The sequence below is a fragment of the Oreochromis niloticus genome, linkage group LG9 (assembly GCF_001858045.2).
Source record: "Oreochromis niloticus isolate F11D_XX linkage group LG9, O_niloticus_UMD_NMBU, whole genome shotgun sequence".
NCBI lineage: Eukaryota > Metazoa > Chordata > Actinopteri > Cichliformes > Cichlidae > Oreochromis > Oreochromis niloticus.
In genome coordinates this window covers 21,692,342-21,712,021 of record NC_031974.2, presented here as the reverse complement: position 1 = coordinate 21,712,021, position 19,680 = coordinate 21,692,342, and the positions used below count along the sequence as shown (strand labels likewise).

Below are 19,680 nucleotides of genomic sequence, written 5' to 3'. Positions count from 1 at the left end.
ACACACACACACACACCTTGCACGTTTACGCTCACATGACCCTTACTAGCCGACAAACAGAACTTCATGCTTATGTAGCCACAGACACGTGTTCTCCACGTCTGTGTGCTTAATGTTATGGTAAGGAAATATCAATGTTCATTAAGGCTGCTTAATGATTATTTTCATTACTAGTTAGTGCAGCTCAATGAAGCAATAGGTCAACCAAGTGAAAATAAATCTGCCACTATTTTAATAATGAATCAACTGTTTTATGTCAATATTCCAAAAATAGTCTGTTTCCAAATATGGGGGGAAAAATACACAATACTTGTTGCTGGTTTAATATCTGAATATTTCACCTTTTGCAAAAAAGGAAATTTTACTGACGCTAAAGAAAAGCTAATCAATAAAGAAAAATCACTGGCCTATTAATTCATACTATGTTTATATTTAAGTTTCACTTAAAGTGGAGAACATTTACAATACTCACATCTGAAATTGTGTAAACGTCAGAAATGACTTCATATTGAATTATAAATTTAATTTAATTACAAATTAAACACATTTCCAATTGGAAACATTTAATTTTATACAACAGCATAGCACACACACACACACACACACGCACACACACACACACGCACACACACACGCACGCACGCACACACACACCTGAAACAACTTACAAAATTAAATATGGCATAAAATCTTTTTTTTTCTTTCTTAATTACCAAAAGAAAACAGTTGTTGTTTTGGGTTTTTTTTTTTTTAGAGTTTGCAATCAAAATGTTCATTTTCATGAATTATATATAAGGTTTGCTGAACACACTGAACCTGCCTAGTAGCCTGTCCATAGTTTCTAAAAAAAAACCAAAAACGCTGCACTGACTTCTAAAAAAGTGCTGATGTTAATAAGTTGTCTAATCTTAAACTTGAAATGCATGATTTGCACCCATTAAAAATAGGTGCTTATAAAGTGAGGTAAACAGATTTAGGTCTCTGGATCACATACACACATGGACACATGCATGAACGAATGCGCGCACACACACGCGGCCCCGTGGCCCCCTGTCAGTCAGCCTGATTAGTGAGCTGACCTGCGGGTCAGCCTGGATCTGGCTCTGATGACTGCTGACCGGCAGCAGGAACTGCTTCCTCCTCTCCACTCTTTATTCGCCTCTTTTCTCTTGCTTCTCGTCGCTTTGACCAACCAGATGTCTTGCATCAGGAAGCGGCTACTCTTGATTACTAAAGTCTCTCGTAACTCCCTCATCAGCTCCTCTGCGCTGAACAGACAGCACAAACTGACTTTCTCTCTACTGCCGGAGCTCCTGCCGGCTCCTGGAGGAGTATTTCCTCAAAAAGATCCTATTTTTTTCTTTCATACTGATTAAAGTTTATCAGGAAAAAAGAAGAGAAAATAGAGGAAAATCCAAGCCGTTTAACCAGAACTGAGTGGGAGGGGCTTAAGAATATCACTGACCCTTGACCTTTTTTGCGGGATCAAGGGGGCAATGACCTATCAATCATCTCCGTGTCCTTGTCGCTCTCTTTCACACGCACACATTTTATTTTTTTCACATGCGTACAAACAAACATGCACTGCTGCATGAAGCGTTGCTGCTGTACCTGCTGGTGAGGCTTCGGACTGTGCGATGAGCGCCGCCATGGTCGAGCTGGGGTTCAGCCTGTTGCCAAACATGTGGGGGGGGGCCAGGTTGAAGACAGAGCCTGGGAGAGCGCTCACCTGTGGACGGAGACAAACAAACAGTGACACATGAGACACAAGAAGCCACATTTTCTCTGTGATTTGACTCTTTATAATATAATGGCTAAACCAGCAGTTTTTAGATAACCACATGATTGTTCTTTTCCACTGAACCATCTGAGAAGTCATGCTTGGAAAAAGGAAGGCAACTTCAAAAAAAGAAAAAAGAAAAAAAAAAAAGTGCCAACTGACTGCATGAAAGGCAAAATTTAAGCTGGCAAGATCAATTCCCTCTTGATCATAATCTCACGAATTTTGCAAGAATCCAGCTGTAAACTTTTAGAGTGAGAAAGAAATTTTCCCACATTACAATCATGTGGTGATTCAGGTCTTAACGGTCTGAGTGTCCCAAGAAACGCGTTTTAAAACGTTGAATAATAAATGAATAAACTTGGGACACATCAGAGTGAATTTATTAAAACAAAAATGGCTAAAAATAGTCTTTAATTTTTGGCTCGTGATGATAATTTTTGGCTTTTATGATAAAAATACACTATTGGTGGTGTACACACACTTTTGATTTTTGTAAACAATTAAAATATTTTTAAAATGTAACGTGTAAAATATCAAAGGATAGCAAGAAGCAGTTTATCTGGGCTCAAACAGACTTAAAATATACAAAAAATAAATAAATAAATAAATAAAATAATGATAAAAATTTACACTGGTGTACACACACACACACACACACACACACACACACACACACACACACACACACACCCCTCTACATTTCAAATATGGAAACCTGCACATTTTTGCTGGTGTTACTATATAAATTACCTCAAAGTTTACCAGAATACCAGAAATATTATCATTTTATTTTATTTTTATATTTTGTTTTTTAAGCATTATACATAAAAAACAAACAAAAACCAGCCAGTGTTTCTTTATTATCAAGTGGAACAGTTGTAGTAACAGGTTAAGAGTGCATGTGTCTGCAATGCATCTCTAAATGTGGACTGACGGAAATCTACCATCACTTAAAAAAATAAATAAATTAAAAAATTAAAACACACCCACGGGTATATTATGAATCCACAGCTCATTATTCTGTTAGAGACACACACACACACACACACACACACACACACACACACACCCTGGGCTCAGAGTGCCTCGGCACCCCGACAATACGCTGACGTGCTGACAAAGTGTTTCTGATGCATAGAGTTTAATCCAATTAAGGCATTTCCCAAATAAGGACTGTGGAGTAAAGGGTGGGGTCGACAGAGAGCGAGGACAGCGAGGGTGGAGCATGAGCAGGAGAATCAGGTCCATCTAGAAGGACAAAATGGCTGACCATTTTGATTGTGCAAAAACGAGTGTTTTGAGGAGTAAATGAGGAAAAAAAAGGAGCATTTAAAATCCATCGCTGGAAAGAAGTTTGTAGTTTGTCGTCCAGCTTACGTGTGGAAAATTGTGAAAGCCAGACATCGTTACTTAACTAAAAACAGCTTAAACTGACAGTTTAAGCCAAATGCTCTCTGTAGTTTGCTTTACTGCACTTTCTCCACTTTGTTTCCAATCAGAAACCTCATTGAGTAAAATTGTTTGATTTTGAGCTGAAACAAAAATACGTCATAAAGACCAGTTACATGAAGGCTAAAAACACAAATCCAGGCTTTAGAGAGTCAGTAAAACTCGTGTGTGTTTATGTATTCTGTCCCACTGCTTTAGGGGTGATTATGATATATTTGTTTAAATTTCTGGAGTGGTTCAGAGGAATAAAACAAAAAAGCCCGAAAGCTATGATCTCATATCAGAAATTTATGCACACAGTAGGTGTAAATACAGAAAATCTGGACAACATCCTGCAAATTCCAATTCCTATTAAAGGTTAATTTCCAAAAATGGAACCTGTTCCCTCTGACCATTTCATCCTCCTCTGAAATGACTTCAGATTTCTTTCTACACCCACCCCGTCCTCCTCCTCCTCTTCCTCCTCCCAGTGCCATAATCCTTCCCATCAACATTCATTTTTCATTTACATTCATTTTTCATTAAAGTCTCTCTCGCACTCCCTGTCTCTGTCCTGGGCTGATAGCCAATAACAGTAGGCCAAGAGTCTGCTAGCGCACTGAAAATAGCAAATGGTCTCTGTCATTCACCCAGTCATACACACACACACACACACACACACACACACACACACACACACACACACCAACACACACAGAGAGAGGAAAGCCTGTTGTTGGCATCCTTCTATAGTTGTGTAATTACTCCCAATTCGATTTAAAGTGTGCGTGCGTGTGTGTGCGCGCGAGTGTGTGTGCTCACTTGTCTACTGCCCAAAGGCCTGCATCACACTTTACAAACTAACACACATGTTTAAAACAATTTGAAAAGAATTGTGGGGGGAAAAAGAAACCGTCCCTATTAAGTCGCCCTTATGCTTCCTTTCTGCAGCCCTCTTCTCATTTCTCTCTCTCGCTCTCACAGACACACAAACTCGCACACAGCCGCAACCCAAGCTCCTCTATACATGCAGAAAACAGGCGTGATATCCTGTGCTTCCCTGGGCCTCCCGTCCTCTATAATATGTGCTGAACAGAGAAGGAGCAGGGTGAGATGAAGGCCGAGCCAGCGAATCCAAAGCGCGAGCGCTAACCCCCCTAAACACACAGTCGCTGCAACCCCTCCCCTCCCACCATCTATCTCTCCATCCCTACTGTGGTGCTTGTCAGATGTCATTACATCACAGGACACTGGAGGGGGGGAGGGGGGGAAGAGAAATGGATGGGGACGGAGAGAAGGAAGGTCGAGGGTGAGAGAAAGTGTGTGTGTGTGTGTGTGAGAAAGAAAGCGAAAGAGAGGTGGTAAGTGGACACGGGAGAAAGATGGGGCTGGGTGGACAGAGACAGAATGCAGACTTTGGGGACGTTTTGAAAGGACGGACACTGGGGTCAGTGATTGAAGAAGAGGGCTCCCTGCACCCTTCTAGGAGATAGGTGCTTTGAAAGGGGCCAAGTTGATCGCGTTGGATGCAACAACCTTAAAACTGGATATCAGGGTTATATGAGCCAGCAGTGCACAGTGAAAATGATGAAAAGCCTAAAAATTGAGAAAGGTCTTGGATAATTCATTCAAAGTGCTTAACTGCTGCTTTTATATACGAGGTTTAAATGGAAATACATATAAAAATTTAACCATTTTTATTTCTATTCCATTATTCAAAAAAAAAAAAAAAAAAAAAAAAATCCCTAAATGTTTCACGATAGGACTGATTACCTTTAATTATGCAGCCTTGATTCTGGACCCACTTTCTCACATAGTGTATTGTGAATGAGTGCTTTCCCAGCTTAGCCCAGAAGCCCCCCAACCCCCGTCACCATTCTCCCCATTGAGTGACATGATAAAAATCATAAATGTGCAGGCATATTATAACAACACAGAGCCTTGGTGGGTTAGTCTAGTATTTCATTATAGAGGAACTTGAATGTGTACTCGCTTTCAAAAAGAAAAGGGAAAAAAAGATGATTTATCAATGTTCCCTCTGTGTCACAAAAAACAGATTTCTATCAGTTTCATTAATAAAAATAACACAAGTATTTTCTCACAGACCTCGCTTGCTAGACTTAGGAAAAACTAATTAGGCTGTAGTTTAGATGTTAAAAAGACTTATTTTTGTGCTCTCAATGAGCTACAACGACCCTCTACAGGTGCAACCTCACCATTGGCTACAGAATAACTGAGCTGAGAAAATACAATGCGCACAAGGTCGGGAAACACATTTCACACACAATTAACGTGCGGAGGATTAACAATAGTGCTGAGAGATTTGGTGCGGAAGACGTTTAATTAGTGTGCTTTGGTTTATTTGTATTCCCACAGTTTATCTGCACTTCAGCTCAAAGATGCCAAAGATGTGGATGAATGGGTAGATGTAGAGGGTGCTGAATAGACTGTGTGCATGTGTGTGTGTGTGAGAGAGACAGAGCGTGTGTCATGGTGGGTTTGATGAGCGTGTATTTCCATATACGTGAGTGTAGAAAGGTTGTAGCGCAGACTCACGTGTGTTGATGCCGTGCTGTTTAGCGGCGCTGTGGCAGTGAATGGAGAGGGAGGGGCTAGAGAAGGTGTGGGCTGCTGTTGCTGTGACAACTCCGAGTTGGCTCCGCCCATGGCGACGGCTCCCGTCCCCGATGAGGACCCATCGGCAACGGAGAAAACACCTGGGGAGAAATAAGCTGTTCATTAAGATGATTAAACAAAGAGTTTAGCAAAACTAGAGATCAACATTTCTGTGTCCTGCTGCCGTGTATGACGATTCGCTGTCACATCGTCATGGGTTACCTGAATAATATTAAGTACTTGTGAAAGTATTTAGGAACATGTGAGCTTTTAGCATCTAGTCTAAAAGTCTGACTAACAGACACAACGCTGCTTTAAAATTTTATACCAGCATTGATTTTTGGTACATGCAGTTTCTTTTGGTTCACACACTGTATGCAGTCCATGCAGTTATTTTATATAAGTCAATTTTGACTAAGAAAGCATTATTAGATTTTTAACAGTGGATTTTTCTCAGAATAATTATTCATTGTTTTACCGCCATTATCTTGTTTTCATAACTGTCACACACTTGTGCAGTAAGTGTAAATATATTTCTTGTTACCTGTTTTAAAATCGACTTCATTTGACTCTTTTTAATAAAAAAACAACAACAAAGAAAAAAAATACAGGGCGAATGAATGGAAAAAAAAAAAAAAATCACCAAAAAAACAGAAATAAAGAAATTAAAGTTTGACTCGTTCGCAGTAATTAAAGAATTTGTGTTTCAACAAGCTGCAGATCTGTTAGAAATTTAATGTGTTATTAATAAATTCAACAAATGTAATGAACGGTTCAGTATGCAGGGTTGTATGCAGTGAGATAGTTTAGTGTCTTTATGGTCATAAAAAACCTCAACTGCAATAATTACAGAAACACACACACACACACACACACACCACAGATGACTTAAAATCAAATATTTAAGGACTGAGATGAGGGATAAGAGAAGAAACAGTGTTCTTCCTTTTTGTGCTCTTTGTTTTGCAAACAAAAACACACCAATTTTACCCATATGCATATTAAAAATAACAATTATATATTATAGTTAAAATATAAACTGCTGTAATTCACCCATGCATACATATTCCTGTATTTTAACACATCCATAAAAAACACTGCGCTCTCTTATCTTTCTGCTCGCTCTCTTTCCTCCCCTCACACACCCTTGTCCTCGTCCACTAACTAGGGATAAACCCTGCCCCTGCCCCCCTTTGACCCCATCAGAGGAGGGGGGGAGAGAGAGGGGCCCCTCAGGCCCACAAAAGCCTGAATGGCTCAGGGCAGCACGCATTCACTGGGGGAACAAGAGATCTTTGTGCCAGGAGGGGAGGGGTGGAGGGAGGGAGGGAGAGGGAGAGAGATAGCACACTACATGGGCCTACATACTATTTATAACGCTTTGTAATATGCACCAGAAAAATTGATACCCAAAGCAGGGCTGCAGAGACTCAGGGGGCATGAGCTCCTGCAAGATTTTTTTAGCAGCTGGATTAGAGGCCAAACCAACAATTCATCAGAGTTTAGCTAATGCCATTGATGAAATGGGTTACACACAAAGGGATGGTGCAAAAACAGTGCAGGAAACAGGAGGAGGGGGAAAAAGGTTCATTTTAATTCAAATTTCCATTATAATATAATAATACAGAGGGTAATTTAAATGTCCCAAAATTGAATGTCATTTATGTGTCACAGTGTGTGTATGCAATATTTGATTCTCACTTATTTTAAAAAAAAAAAAAAGGTTTTAATTTATTTCCTGAATTAGATCACCAAACTAAACCCAAGTTTTTTTCCCCCAAACTCATAAAATTTTAATGAAAATATTCCCGCAAATTTAACAAGTACACTAAATTCATGTACACTGAATTACTCGTGCACACCAATTATATTTTCAACATCTACAATTATCATAATTCCTAAACTCTTTTTCTTTGTACTCCAAATTTATTGATTTACAGGAATTAGCCGCAAAGTAGATTACAAGATCGACCAGAGGTTTAACACTTCTCAGGCTGCGCTGATATTTTAAACAATAAATAAATAAATAATCTGAAAAACATGTATTAGGGCCATTCAAAACAAAGCTGCTGATCATCACGAGGACTCGCTAACCTTAACCTGTACTTTTGCTCCTTTTAAGATTTAATTACTGCTTTTCGTGGCAAGATTCTTTCAAAAGAAGACAAAGAACAAGAAAAAAATATATATATTTATATTTCTTTACACACAAACAAACCTGAGCTTGTAAAACTTATAACCCTATTTGTATGATCAATACTGTTAAGCCCCTGAAGCACAACAGCCTCCATCGCCCAGCTTTCCCGTTCCTTTTCCCTTCCTGCTCACTACGCCTGTAAGCTTGAAAAACATCCACCTCGATTAGTTCGAGCCGATATTATCTCAAGAGGAAATCTCTGTTGTCTACATTCAGAACGTAAAAAAAAGATGACATTAAATTAAACAAAGTGCATGCCATCACATTCTGTTATTTAACGTCTGATTCAGTGTCTTTTCTCCTGGAGCCTTGCAGCTTGTTTTCCCAAAGACTGCAGAGAGTTACTTAATCAGAGTTTAAACGTGGAGATGTTTATGTAAAGACAAACGTCTCGGCAACAGAAAGCCTTTTGTTTTTCTGACAATTTTCTACCACCAAAGATAAACAGACGTGTATTTAGAGCCAAATCGAGGACAGCAACTGTAACACGCACAACGGGTGTGTGCATCAGAAAACGTATGTGGGTTTGTGATAGACTGATAAAGGCGTGTCGGTTTCAGAGTCAACAACGGCAAACTAAATTTAACAGTTTCCACAGTAAGTATAAGAAGAGGCATATTCAAGTCTCTAAACTACTATTTCTTTTTTTAACACTAGAAACTCATTTGCTACAGTTTAATAGTGAAAAATCTGGAAATATTTTCTGATTTACATTAAAAATATATATATATTATTTTTAAATGTGTTGTTTGGTAGACGCTGCCTTCATTTCAACTGTACTTTCTCTATGCTGCCCAACATAATCTAATATATTCTGAGTGTGTTTGTGTGTGTTTTTTCTTTAATGTGAGGCATTTAGCAGTCCTTTTTTATAATAAATTCTGTTTCTTGTGATGGCACAACATCACACCCCTCCCCAAAAAAAGTACTAATTACAAACCAATCTCTATTTACTGATTTTTTAAAATTTATTTATTTTGCTCTGCCTTAAAATACTGACATTTGTGAATCTTTAAATAATTTCTTCTGATGTTACTTTATTTATTTATTACACACCTGCAAACTTTAATAATAGACATGCTCATATTTTAACATTAAGCTTAATTTGTTATTTAAATTAAATCCTGCTCACAGAGTATTTCCTTGCTTTCACAACCTCTCACATGTGCTCTGCAGAGGTGAGACCAAGCTGCTGATAATTGAGGAAATTCATTTTAAAAAAGTGTTAGGGGTAAAAATAATCTCATAAATTAGCTAATAAATATACAAATAAATGATATCTTTTGTTTTCTTGTCTGCTTTTCCTTCTCTTAAATACATACATACATTCCCACCAGTGTGAATAAATTTTGCTGCACCCAGCGTCTTTCCTCCCCCACACACCAAAACTACTGCGAGCTTGTCCGTCCCATCGGTGACCCCGCTGCCATCAAACATTAACCCAGCCAAAATCTAACCCCCTGCTTCTCCCCACCCAACACCACATATTTATCAGGCTAACTATCTATCCATCAGCACGGTGGAGTCAGCAGACAGGACAGAGGAGGGGGAGATAAACACCAAGATCCTCCCCATTACTGCCCTGCATTAACCCCTGGCTAAATATTTACAGTAGGAAGGAGAACACATGATTTAATTTCTCACAGTCGCATACGTATGATTCACAGTCATACATAACCACCACTGTTTGCCCTATCTTCTCTCACCAGCTGAAGTCCGAAATGCCCCCACTGCTCAAGGGAAAAGAACCAGAAACTAAAATGGATGTGGAATCACAAACAAGCTCAACCACCCCTGCTGCAAAAAATTACATTCAGAAAGCAAACAAAACCAGTTCTCTGACTCACCCGCTCATGACCAAAACAACTAACATACAAAGTAAACCCACCTTTGAATGCAGAACAGAAGATCAGCATTTGTGAAGACACTTTGCGCCTGTAGTTTTAACACACTTAAGCTTTGAATGGTTACAATTTTGGTTTGATTCAGGCAGAGAGCTGCAAGAATACAACATTCCCATTAAAAGTATGACTCCTACACACACAATGCAAATCAAGACAGCCAACCATCCGATGCCTAGCAACCCATTTCTGATCAGAATCTCATCATTTTTCACATTTTACAAATTGCTCTGTTACGAGGCAAAACAACATAATTACTCCTGAATCTTCGCTTTCTGTGAACGCTGCAGTCCAATCCATCTGGTGCGGAGCTGCAATGTCCAATACTCATCACAGCTACAAGTTCTAAAGCTACAGGTCAAGAACAGATGTAGGGCTAATCAATCACTCGAAACGATCACTTCTAGTGGGGAAAAAAAAAGGAAAATTGAGAAAAGATTAAATCAAAAATCGCCTAAATATCAGATAAAGAGTGACAGAAGTCAGCCTAGAGATCAGCAACGGATTTGAGTTTGATCAGTGGATTCATCTGTAGCATGAATTTAAATAACCGTGTCCACTTTCTTTGCGTGCTCGTGTATCGGTGTCAGCACTCTAAGAGCTCCAGCTGCACACAGCATCAACAGGTGAGTGTTGGTTCTGTATGCAGAAGGCAGGTAGGCGCGAGCAGCTGAGAGCAGGAGGGAGAAACAAAAGGGTGATGATTCTGGAAGAAAGGGGAGATGTGGGATGTGCGGGCTGTGCTGAGCCATTTCCATCTGGGAAACTCCAAAGCATAAAGACAGTTGCCAAGCAACTGAACACACGATGAGAAAGGAAAAAAACCCAAACAACAACAACAACAAAAAAAACAAAACACACAGACCACTTCCACGTGTGTGCAGGAACACACAGACCCACACTCTTACATACAAACATGCAGGTGTCACCGGTTCTGGCCATTTCTGATTGGCAATATTTAAAATATGCTGCCCAGATGTGTTACATTCATACACCTTTGCAACATTCAGCAGCTGGAAAACCTGCTGCAACAAGGCCTCACACAAACTACTTTCCTTTTGATCATTGTAATGAAACTGGAGAGCACAACGGGGTCTTACAAGTCACAACTACCCGATAGATCTCAAATGAAACCAACCCGGTTCCTCATTTCAGTTGCCAAAATTTATTTCATTATTTGCTCAGCTACAGCGAAACTATAAAGTTAATTCCATCATGAGAGCTGACAGACAGAGGGGCTTCAAGTCTACGAAACTCTAAAAGGGGTTGTGAAACGTTGCTGTGCGTCACATTTCTCATTCGTCCTTACCTGACCCAGTGGTTGTAGAGCTGCTGTTGCTTTGCAGACTCCCATTCCTGAGGAGTGACGGCGACTTTTGAATCCCACCGCTGACACCCATGACCCCCAGTCCCCTCTCTCCTCCTCCTCCTGATCCTCCTCCTACCCCAACCCCTAATCCACTGCTGGAAACTAAGCATGGGCGACCTGAGAGCGTTGAGGACGAAGAGGAGGAAGGCGAGGCGGTGGAGGAGGAGGTGGTGTTGGCGGTGGAGGTGGTGGGGAGAGTTAGGGAGGGTGCGGGCTCAGAAGGCTTCACGTCTGTGGTAAAGCAAGGTCCAAATCTGTTTCGCCAGTTGCCCTTCTTTTTCTTCTTTACCCCATCTTCCCCTCCTCCTGCGGCTGCTCCGCTGATCCCCAGTCCTGAGCTCGAAGGCTGAGGCCGTTTGTAGCCAGTGGACCCAACGAGGCTTGTCGTCTCACTCGCTGTGTGACTGTGGGAATTCTCATACAGCTTTCCACCCACTGCAATGATGAGAAAGAACAGTGTTTCCCATTTGTTAATGTGATTGTTACATGTTTTTAATAGTTAAACAAACATGATATTGTTTTTGTTAAAAGAAAAAGAAGTGTGGCACCTGCTGAAGCTGTGGTTGCAGACATAAGAGAACCAAAGAGAGTTGTAGTTCCCTCTGAAGCTCCACCCTCTGAGCCTGGCTTCACAAGGCAGCTGCTGAAAGACGGCGGGGAGGAGAAGGTAGTTCCACCACCGGGACGCAACGATGAATCTGTGAAACTTAGGAAGTCTGAGGAGGAAGGAGCAGAGGGGGTCTTGCTGGCACTGGTCAACAGGAGGCCTGGGTGGATGAAAGACGAGTGGGAAAGGAATGAACAAAGAGAGGAGAGGCATGACACATTAGAGCTGTACAAGTTTCCAGAACACACTCCTTTCGATCATCTTGAGAGCGACAGAAACAAGATAACAAAAATAGACATTTTATCAGTTCGAATGCTCTCTCTCTCCTCTACAGTCAGCCCTTCCTCGTCAAGCAGCCCTCCCTTGTATCAGTTTCTTGAAAGCGCACACAATGCACAATTTCTCTGCTAGACAAAAACACACAACTGACAAGGGCTTCAAGGCTGTAACAGCGCAAAACACAGGAGCACACAGGAGTGAACAGTGACTCCTTTCACGTCATGACCTCCCCACATGTTCCGTCGGCCTGTGTTTGTGTGCGTAGGGCTGTTCTCAGACGGGGCCCCAGATTACAGAGCCAGAGGCCACGTCGAGACAAAACAGTCTTATCACGGCGAGAGACAAAAGTCTGGTGCGCGACTGAAATCCAGTCGATGACACAGCACACGTGGACTCATAAAACCAGAGAATCAAAAGTTCATTCGGGTTTTAAATAACGCTTTGCAATTTTAATGCGTTTGCATTTTTTCTGGTGGGTGGGCAGGGTAACAACACCAGATGAGCCATCATTGCATTCTCACTTTTCTAACTGCCATGTGTGTGGGGGGAAATAATATTGAGGTCCATTTGCAACCATCAATTCACCTTGATGGAAAGGCCCAGTTGAAGCTGAGGCAGATGTAGAGGAAGTTGCCATGGTAACCACAGCAGAGGGGAGGGGTTTCCCTGAGGAGGTGAGAGACTTGCGGCCGCCCCTCTGTCCCACCGTGTGACCTCCACCGCTGTTCTTCTTGTTCTTCACCTCAGTCGCAGCCTTGACGCTGTCTGCAGCCAAGGCGTCCTTGGAACTGCTGCCAGAGTGAGCAGACGAGACTTCCTGAAAGTTGGCGTTGGTAAAACGCGCTGCGCTGTCATCTAATCGCTTCTGCGAAGATGCTTGCAGAGAGGAGACACCTCCCCCTGAATTGCCAGTGTTATAGGTCTGTAAGAAGGTTAAAAAAATAAATAAATAAATGAATCGGGAGGGACGGTGGGTGGGAGAATGATGGGGAAAAAAAGAAGGATATTGGGAGAAAAAGGGAGGACAAGAAAATCAAAACAGCGGAACAGGAAGGGAAATTATCAAAAACACGGCCAAATGAAAAAGATGAGTGAAAAATACGAGCAAATACATCAAGGGCACAGGATGTTTTAGGGATATAAGAGTTTAACAAAGATAAATCAAGTAATCACATGTTACTAATGACCAAAACAAAGGAGTGAGGGGTGCTCTCACCTTCTCTGGGACCATGATGTTCGGAAGGACGAGGGAGGGGGACATGTCCATGGAGGTTTTCTTGTGTTTCGGTTTGTGCCGGTCTCGCTCCTTATGTTTCTGATTGAAGTTGGAGGGGAGGGAAGAGAAAACAGATGAGTGAAGGTTTTCAGCATATGAGTGAATGGAGGAAAGAAATAAGGACAAAGCCAGAAAAAAACCCTTAGTTCTTTGGATATTTGAAACACTAGGAAAAGACTAAAAATGGCAAGAAGGGAAAAAAAATGATCATGGGGACATTTTAGACCATTTTTTAAAAGTGCTTGGCGGAGAAGCTAATGTATGAGATGGGATGTAAGCACCTAAGTGGAGGAGACTGAGTCGGCGTGCATGTGTGTGTTCAGTGAAGAGAGGCAGAGAAAGAAGCCGCAGTGCATTTCAAAGACTCAATCTGAGATGAAAGCCTGGCGATCCACAAAAAACAAAGAGAGTGATGGAAGAGAGATAAAAGGGGACCAGGAGGCAACAACAATTTAGCATGCTGTGGTAAAGAGCTGAGCATTGCGCTCGTGCTGATGCGTGCAAGGTCTTGTCGCTTCACCCAATCATATCCTTTTTCTTGGGCCATCACAGCTCAATTTACACCCTCACAAACCTGCGCACACACCGCCACCCCTCTCTCGCACCCTTGAGGTGGTGGCTGGGTGCCAGTGCATTTACACCTCACATGCACGCCCCGCACCCTGACACTTTTCTGTACGTGCGTACCAGCAGACGTAGCCTCACGTGCGTGCACTCGCGCGCACACACACACACACACACTCTTGGAGGTATATGGTGAAAATACGCAGTGATCCTGAGAGACGACGTGGGACTCGACATGCTCGGGATGTTCGATGTCACAACAACACCGAAACACCATAATCGGCCCCTCCCCCTTCTCTTCCCCACCCGGGGTTTCACTGAGGACTGATTGCGAGACGGATTGTGACAGTTTAGCCAGACTTCCTCTGCGAGTGGCAGTTAACAGACATCACCAGCCGAATCAGTAGATTGCAGCTCCAGTGCGACATCCCCGCATGCCAGCTTCCGTTAATGCTAACCGTTAATGAGGTTAGGACTTCTGCTGGTTTCTGTATTTCAGAGGACGTGTTGAAGCTTAAAACAGGTTCCAGTCCTGACTATTCTCATTAACTTCCTAACTTCTATTAGTTGGAGTAGTTAAAAACAGATTAGCCTATATTTTCAGTATCACATGTCACAGCTTTTTACCAAGGCTTTATATCTTCTGACATAAGATCACCTCTGAGTTTTTCCATTTGAGTTTTGTAACTTGAAATGCTCTTTTGAGAAACAGTTTTTTTAAACTGCTCTTTTGGCCAAACACTGTTTATGGGGTTTAGAAATATTTAATAAGAATTAATAATTAATAATTCCAGTCTCATTTCCATAATGGCCCCTTCATTTGGGCTTATAGAAATTCAGGCCTACAGTTAAAAACTTTAAACATGATCAGTTTAAAGTGAAATAGAACAAAAACAGCCTCTCCATATTTACAGGAAACCAATTAACCACCATTTATTACTCAATAGGCCAGATATTTTATCAGAACTGATGCTGGTTCATTGGCCATTTTTCCAGTTATCAACCAGCTGTTTGCAACTACCCCGAAGAAATGTGCTTTAGCTTTCAAGCTGGCTATAAAGAGTGCAAAAACAAACAGAAATACAGGGTAGAGGTAGCGAAACAGACAAATGATCCAGGTCGCTTCTGCTGCAACAGAAAGATGTTACAAGAGGGAGAGTGACGGAGAGAAGGAGAGGTAAATTCTTTGGGATTCCCTTTTTGTTTTTCATTAACATTCCAGAGGTAGGTGTTGATGGACAGAGCCTGAGCCGAGAGGGTCGGATAACACACACACACACACACACACACACACACACACACACACACACACACACACACACAGAAGGCCCACAGCACTGGGCGTGGGAAACGCAACAAATGCACAATGTTACCCTGACACACTCTTATCAATCAGGTCAATTGATTATACAGGCAGAGACAAAGCCTTTCAGCATGTTCTGTGCCCTCTTTCTCTAACGCTGACCGCTGGCAGCCTGATCATTTGACATGTCCGAGAGGGCTTTGAGACTGCGTGGGGTAAATATGAGTGGTGGCGGGTAATGATGAGTGCATCTATTTATCAACAAACCCCTGAACAATGAACAATTCAGCAGTGGGCAGAAATCCTCTCCGTCAATGTCGAATGCTGATCACGTGCCCCCGAAGAGAGAGATTCACTTTTAAAGACAAACACTTTTCCTTCTGTCTCTTCTCAGTTTGCAGAATACGAGCATGGAAACCTCCATTCCCTGTCCACATGAAGCAGTCTTCACGTTCGCTACATCTATGTGTATTGAAATTCAGACTCTATTATTAATATTTATCAATTCATCTGACTTCATTTCACATACATTTTTCATTTCTTCAAATTACTTCTGTTTTCCAATCAACAGTCTGTAATTATTCAACATTTAATCATGTTAAATTTGATTATCTACACTACAGTTTTAAATAAAAAGCTCACTACCCAATTCGTTTCAGTACAGCTACGTTAAAACAAACAGCCCTATGAGTTGCACACGTTTTGGCACTTTTCTTTGCTGTAACGCGCATAACAAGTATTAATGCATTAATTAATTAAAATGTAACATGTTATCGTTTTATTTAATATTGAAAATGCCGGTACCAATTATGGGAAGAGAAACTGTTGTCTGTTTATAATTTGATGTAGTTACATATTTTATGGCTTCACAATTCAGCACAACAGCCTCAGGAGGACATCGTCTTGGGGGGGTTGGGGGCAAACGGGGAGGGAGCATGCGGTGAGGAGAGGCAAGAGAAGACGGGCAGAAAGAGAGGAACAGGAAGTGCAGGGGAAAATAATCCGGCCTGGCCTGGCAGGAATTCCCCTGTGCAGTTTCCTGCAGGATTTCTGACCAGCCATTGTGTGTGTATGTATGGATGTGTGTGTTTCCTGCGGGCCTTTTCTATGCGGCCAGCGTGGGGGATCTTGGCTGACTGCAGGGTCTAGCATGAGGTGGGTATATATCTGAGCCTCCAAACCACATAACAAAGGCATGTGAAAACACACACACACACACACACACACACACACACACACAAATCTGAGCATACTGATCTCTGACCCAGGAATGGGGATGGTGTGTTTATGTGCGCATGTGTGCAAGAGAGCGAGGAGGGGGATACTCTAATGCTAATAAGGCAGTATTAACAAAAGCCAGGGCAGTGAGACTGAGTAGTACGTGGCCCCACACACACACACACACACACACACACACACAATGTGCCATATAATTCTAATTCAGATGCCACAAATTGCTACAAGTTAGCACAATTGAAATATATTCTTTTTTCCCCTCTGTATTCAAAAAAACAAAACAAAAAACAATAACAGGAGAAAAGTGAAAATTCAAAGCATCAAAAAGTGCTTGCAGCACACCGTCACTAACATAATCTACTGAGCTGATTTTCTGTAACATGCATTCATTAATTCTCCTGTATGCATTCTTGAAACACTTACGGGGTTTTTCAAGATTAAACACAATGATGTATATTTAAAATAAATTCTTTCCTTTTCTGCTTTTACCTTCAGAGAAAAATAACTTTTGGATCGGCACTTATATTTCCACAGCTCATTTACTTTTCTGTTGATACAGACTTTAAATATGAACCAGTTTAAGTTAATAGTTATAATTGGACACTGAAATCATTTTTTCCACATCTAAAAAGTCCAAAGTTCACAGTCTTTGTTTGATGCAGAAACTAAATGTGCGCGCTTCAGGCTCTCCCGGCAATGTAAAACGGCTTTAGGAAATAAAAATTATTCTGTTATTCTGGAACAATATCTGCTCTTCATCTGTGCAGTGGCATTAGATAACCCTGATTAAAAACGTGAGACAATCCAACTGGCTGAAGCACCTCTAAACTCCTTTCATTCATGCCAGATAGTGATTCTGTGGTGAGCTGACAGGCTGAGATGGCCTTGCCACAACAGTTTTAAGTGTCTGAGTATGTTAAGCATTTGTTCTTGTTTGTTTTATCCAATGAGTCCTTCACCAACACCGACACCATCAAGCAGCAGGAGTCGTTATTTTGATAAATCACTTTTGACTGCTAAACTCTTCCCGGTGATAAGCACAATCAAAGATGCAAGGATAAAACCACTGTTAAAGCACTATCATAACAGGATATGGATCTGGGGTTTAGAGGGAATGCTAATAAAAATCTATACAACTTTAAAAAGGGGCAGATAAACTGTTTATTGAATATTTAAGTAAATTGTATTGTGCTATTATACTGTAAATATTTAAATATCTTACTGACAGTTTTTTTGTTTCAACTGCAGACAAAGAGGCCAAGTTCATTTCTTCAACAACAACAAACAAACAAAAAGTAGAATTGATGACTTGACACCGACTGAAAAATCCAGATTTCACACAGCCTGTGATTACATGTTCAACTAACAGCCGTGAGTTATTAAGTCACACTAATCTCACATTCATTAAAGTTGTTATCACTGGTAGGCACAGAGGAGCTCAGCCATCCCAGCTGCCTGATCTATGAAATACAATTTCATCACTCAATAGGACATCAGCTTCAACTAATTTGGTGATTTTAAAAGACATGCTTAGAGAAATACTAGAAAACAGTGATGAGGTTTTTAGATATGACAAAAAAAAAAAGAAAAATACATTTTACAGTCAAGCTCAGATGCTATCAAAAAAAAAAAAATCAAATCCATGAGTTTTTCTTCGGAGAAGCACTGATTAAAAATGAAGAAAAATACCAAGTCCATTCCTCTCAAGGCCATCAGTCATCAATTTCAATGGAAAATGTAGCTAGGGTTTTAATAATTTTCATCATGTAGTAATACAAACATAATAGTACAACAGACTTAATTTGGAGCTCAAATTTGGTATGTTGGACTTTTTAGAGAAAAGGGGAGATAATGGGATCATTTTGAAAAACACTACCTGCTCAGCTGTGTACTTAGCTGCATGTGTATTAGGCTCTTTGAAAATAAATAAATAAATAAATAAATATTTAAAAAAAAAAAACAACAGTGTATAGGGGATAGCACCCCCATGCCAGTGGTATTTAAAAAAAAAATAAATAAAAAAAACACTGGTTTTTCTTCTTTTTAGAAATATATTAAAGGGAAAACAAAACATTTTTTGATTTTATTACACCAACTTTTATGTAAAAAACAAACCTATAGGACAGCCAATCCGACAGATCGATATGCAACATGACTACACTGACCCTCCACAAAGCTTCGTTTCATTTGCCTTCTGCTTGTCCACAAATTCCTCTGCAAACTCATACGCATTAAAATCACGTAATATGAATGAGGCCTTTTTATTTTCTGGGACATCTGGATAGAAATAGCTAAAAATAAATAAATAAAACTACATTTCAAGTTTGTCATAAATGCAATTCTCCAACATTCATTTTAAATGCTGCTCAAAGTTTATACTGTGTATCTGCCTGTACCTCCACAGTGTGAGCATGTAACAATGAGCGCGTATGTTTCTGATGGAGTCACAATCGTGGGTGGGAGGCATAGAGAGGGTAAGATCTTAAGGCTGTCTTACCTTCTTGTCCGTGTCTGGGGGTCTATCCATACACTGAGTGGAAGAGTCACTTAAGCTTTGAGACCTACTACCCCGGCCCCTGCTCCTTCGCTAAAAGGTAAAGAGGAACTCCAAGTTACTGGATGAAGTCCACAGACAGAAGGCCAAAAGAAGGCCCCAAAAAAACCTCTTATATTCAAAAATAAAATAAATATAATAAACTGAAAAAAATAAATAAATTCTGACTGAACTCAGGGACAAGTCAAAATTCAAAAATCATTAAAAAAACATTAATGAGCATTGCATATAAAATATAAAAATGGCAGTTATAGGAGCAAGCTTAGTGACAGAGGCAAAAAAAGCAAAACGAAACCCCCAAAAAGGCCAATACGGCCAAAAATAAATAAATTTCAAAAATTACATTTAAGGCCATTAATTTCATGGTAACATAACAAAGTCAAGCAAGTGTAGAAAATTACTACTCCATAGTAGGAAAACAATTGGTTTTTCATAGTGGGCAATAGTAAAAATCTTAACTATAAGTAAAGTTGTATTTATGTTGATTTCAAGCTTCTTTGCCCGAACTAGTATAAAAGTGACTTCCTGGTACATATTTGGAGTCTTGGCTATTAATCTTAGCCTCGG

The 19,680-nt window shown here is 40.6% G+C and overlaps 1 protein-coding gene across 3 annotated transcripts in view; it reads right to left on the bottom strand.

Annotated features, from left to right (window-relative positions):
- The window catches only part of mllt10 (MLLT10 histone lysine methyltransferase DOT1L cofactor), a 46,636-nt gene that overhangs the window by 10,328 nt on the left and 16,628 nt on the right, over nt 1-19,680 (bottom strand). For 2 of the 3 annotated variants that reach the window (XM_005471753.4, XM_005471754.4), the window contains exons 7-13: nt 19,057-19,146; nt 13,397-13,495; nt 12,766-13,102; nt 11,843-12,061; nt 11,235-11,729; nt 5,768-5,928; nt 1,612-1,729 (exon numbers count right to left, since the gene is read on the bottom strand). In XM_005471753.4, coding sequence (XP_005471810.1) covers nt 1,612-1,729; nt 5,768-5,928; nt 11,235-11,729; nt 11,843-12,061; nt 12,766-13,102; nt 13,397-13,495; nt 19,057-19,146 — 1,519 coding nt within the window. The remainder of the gene's footprint in view (nt 1-1,611; nt 1,730-5,767; nt 5,929-11,234; nt 11,730-11,842; nt 12,062-12,765; nt 13,103-13,396; nt 13,496-19,056; nt 19,147-19,680) is intronic. The other variant, XM_005471755.4, reaches the window with a different exon arrangement.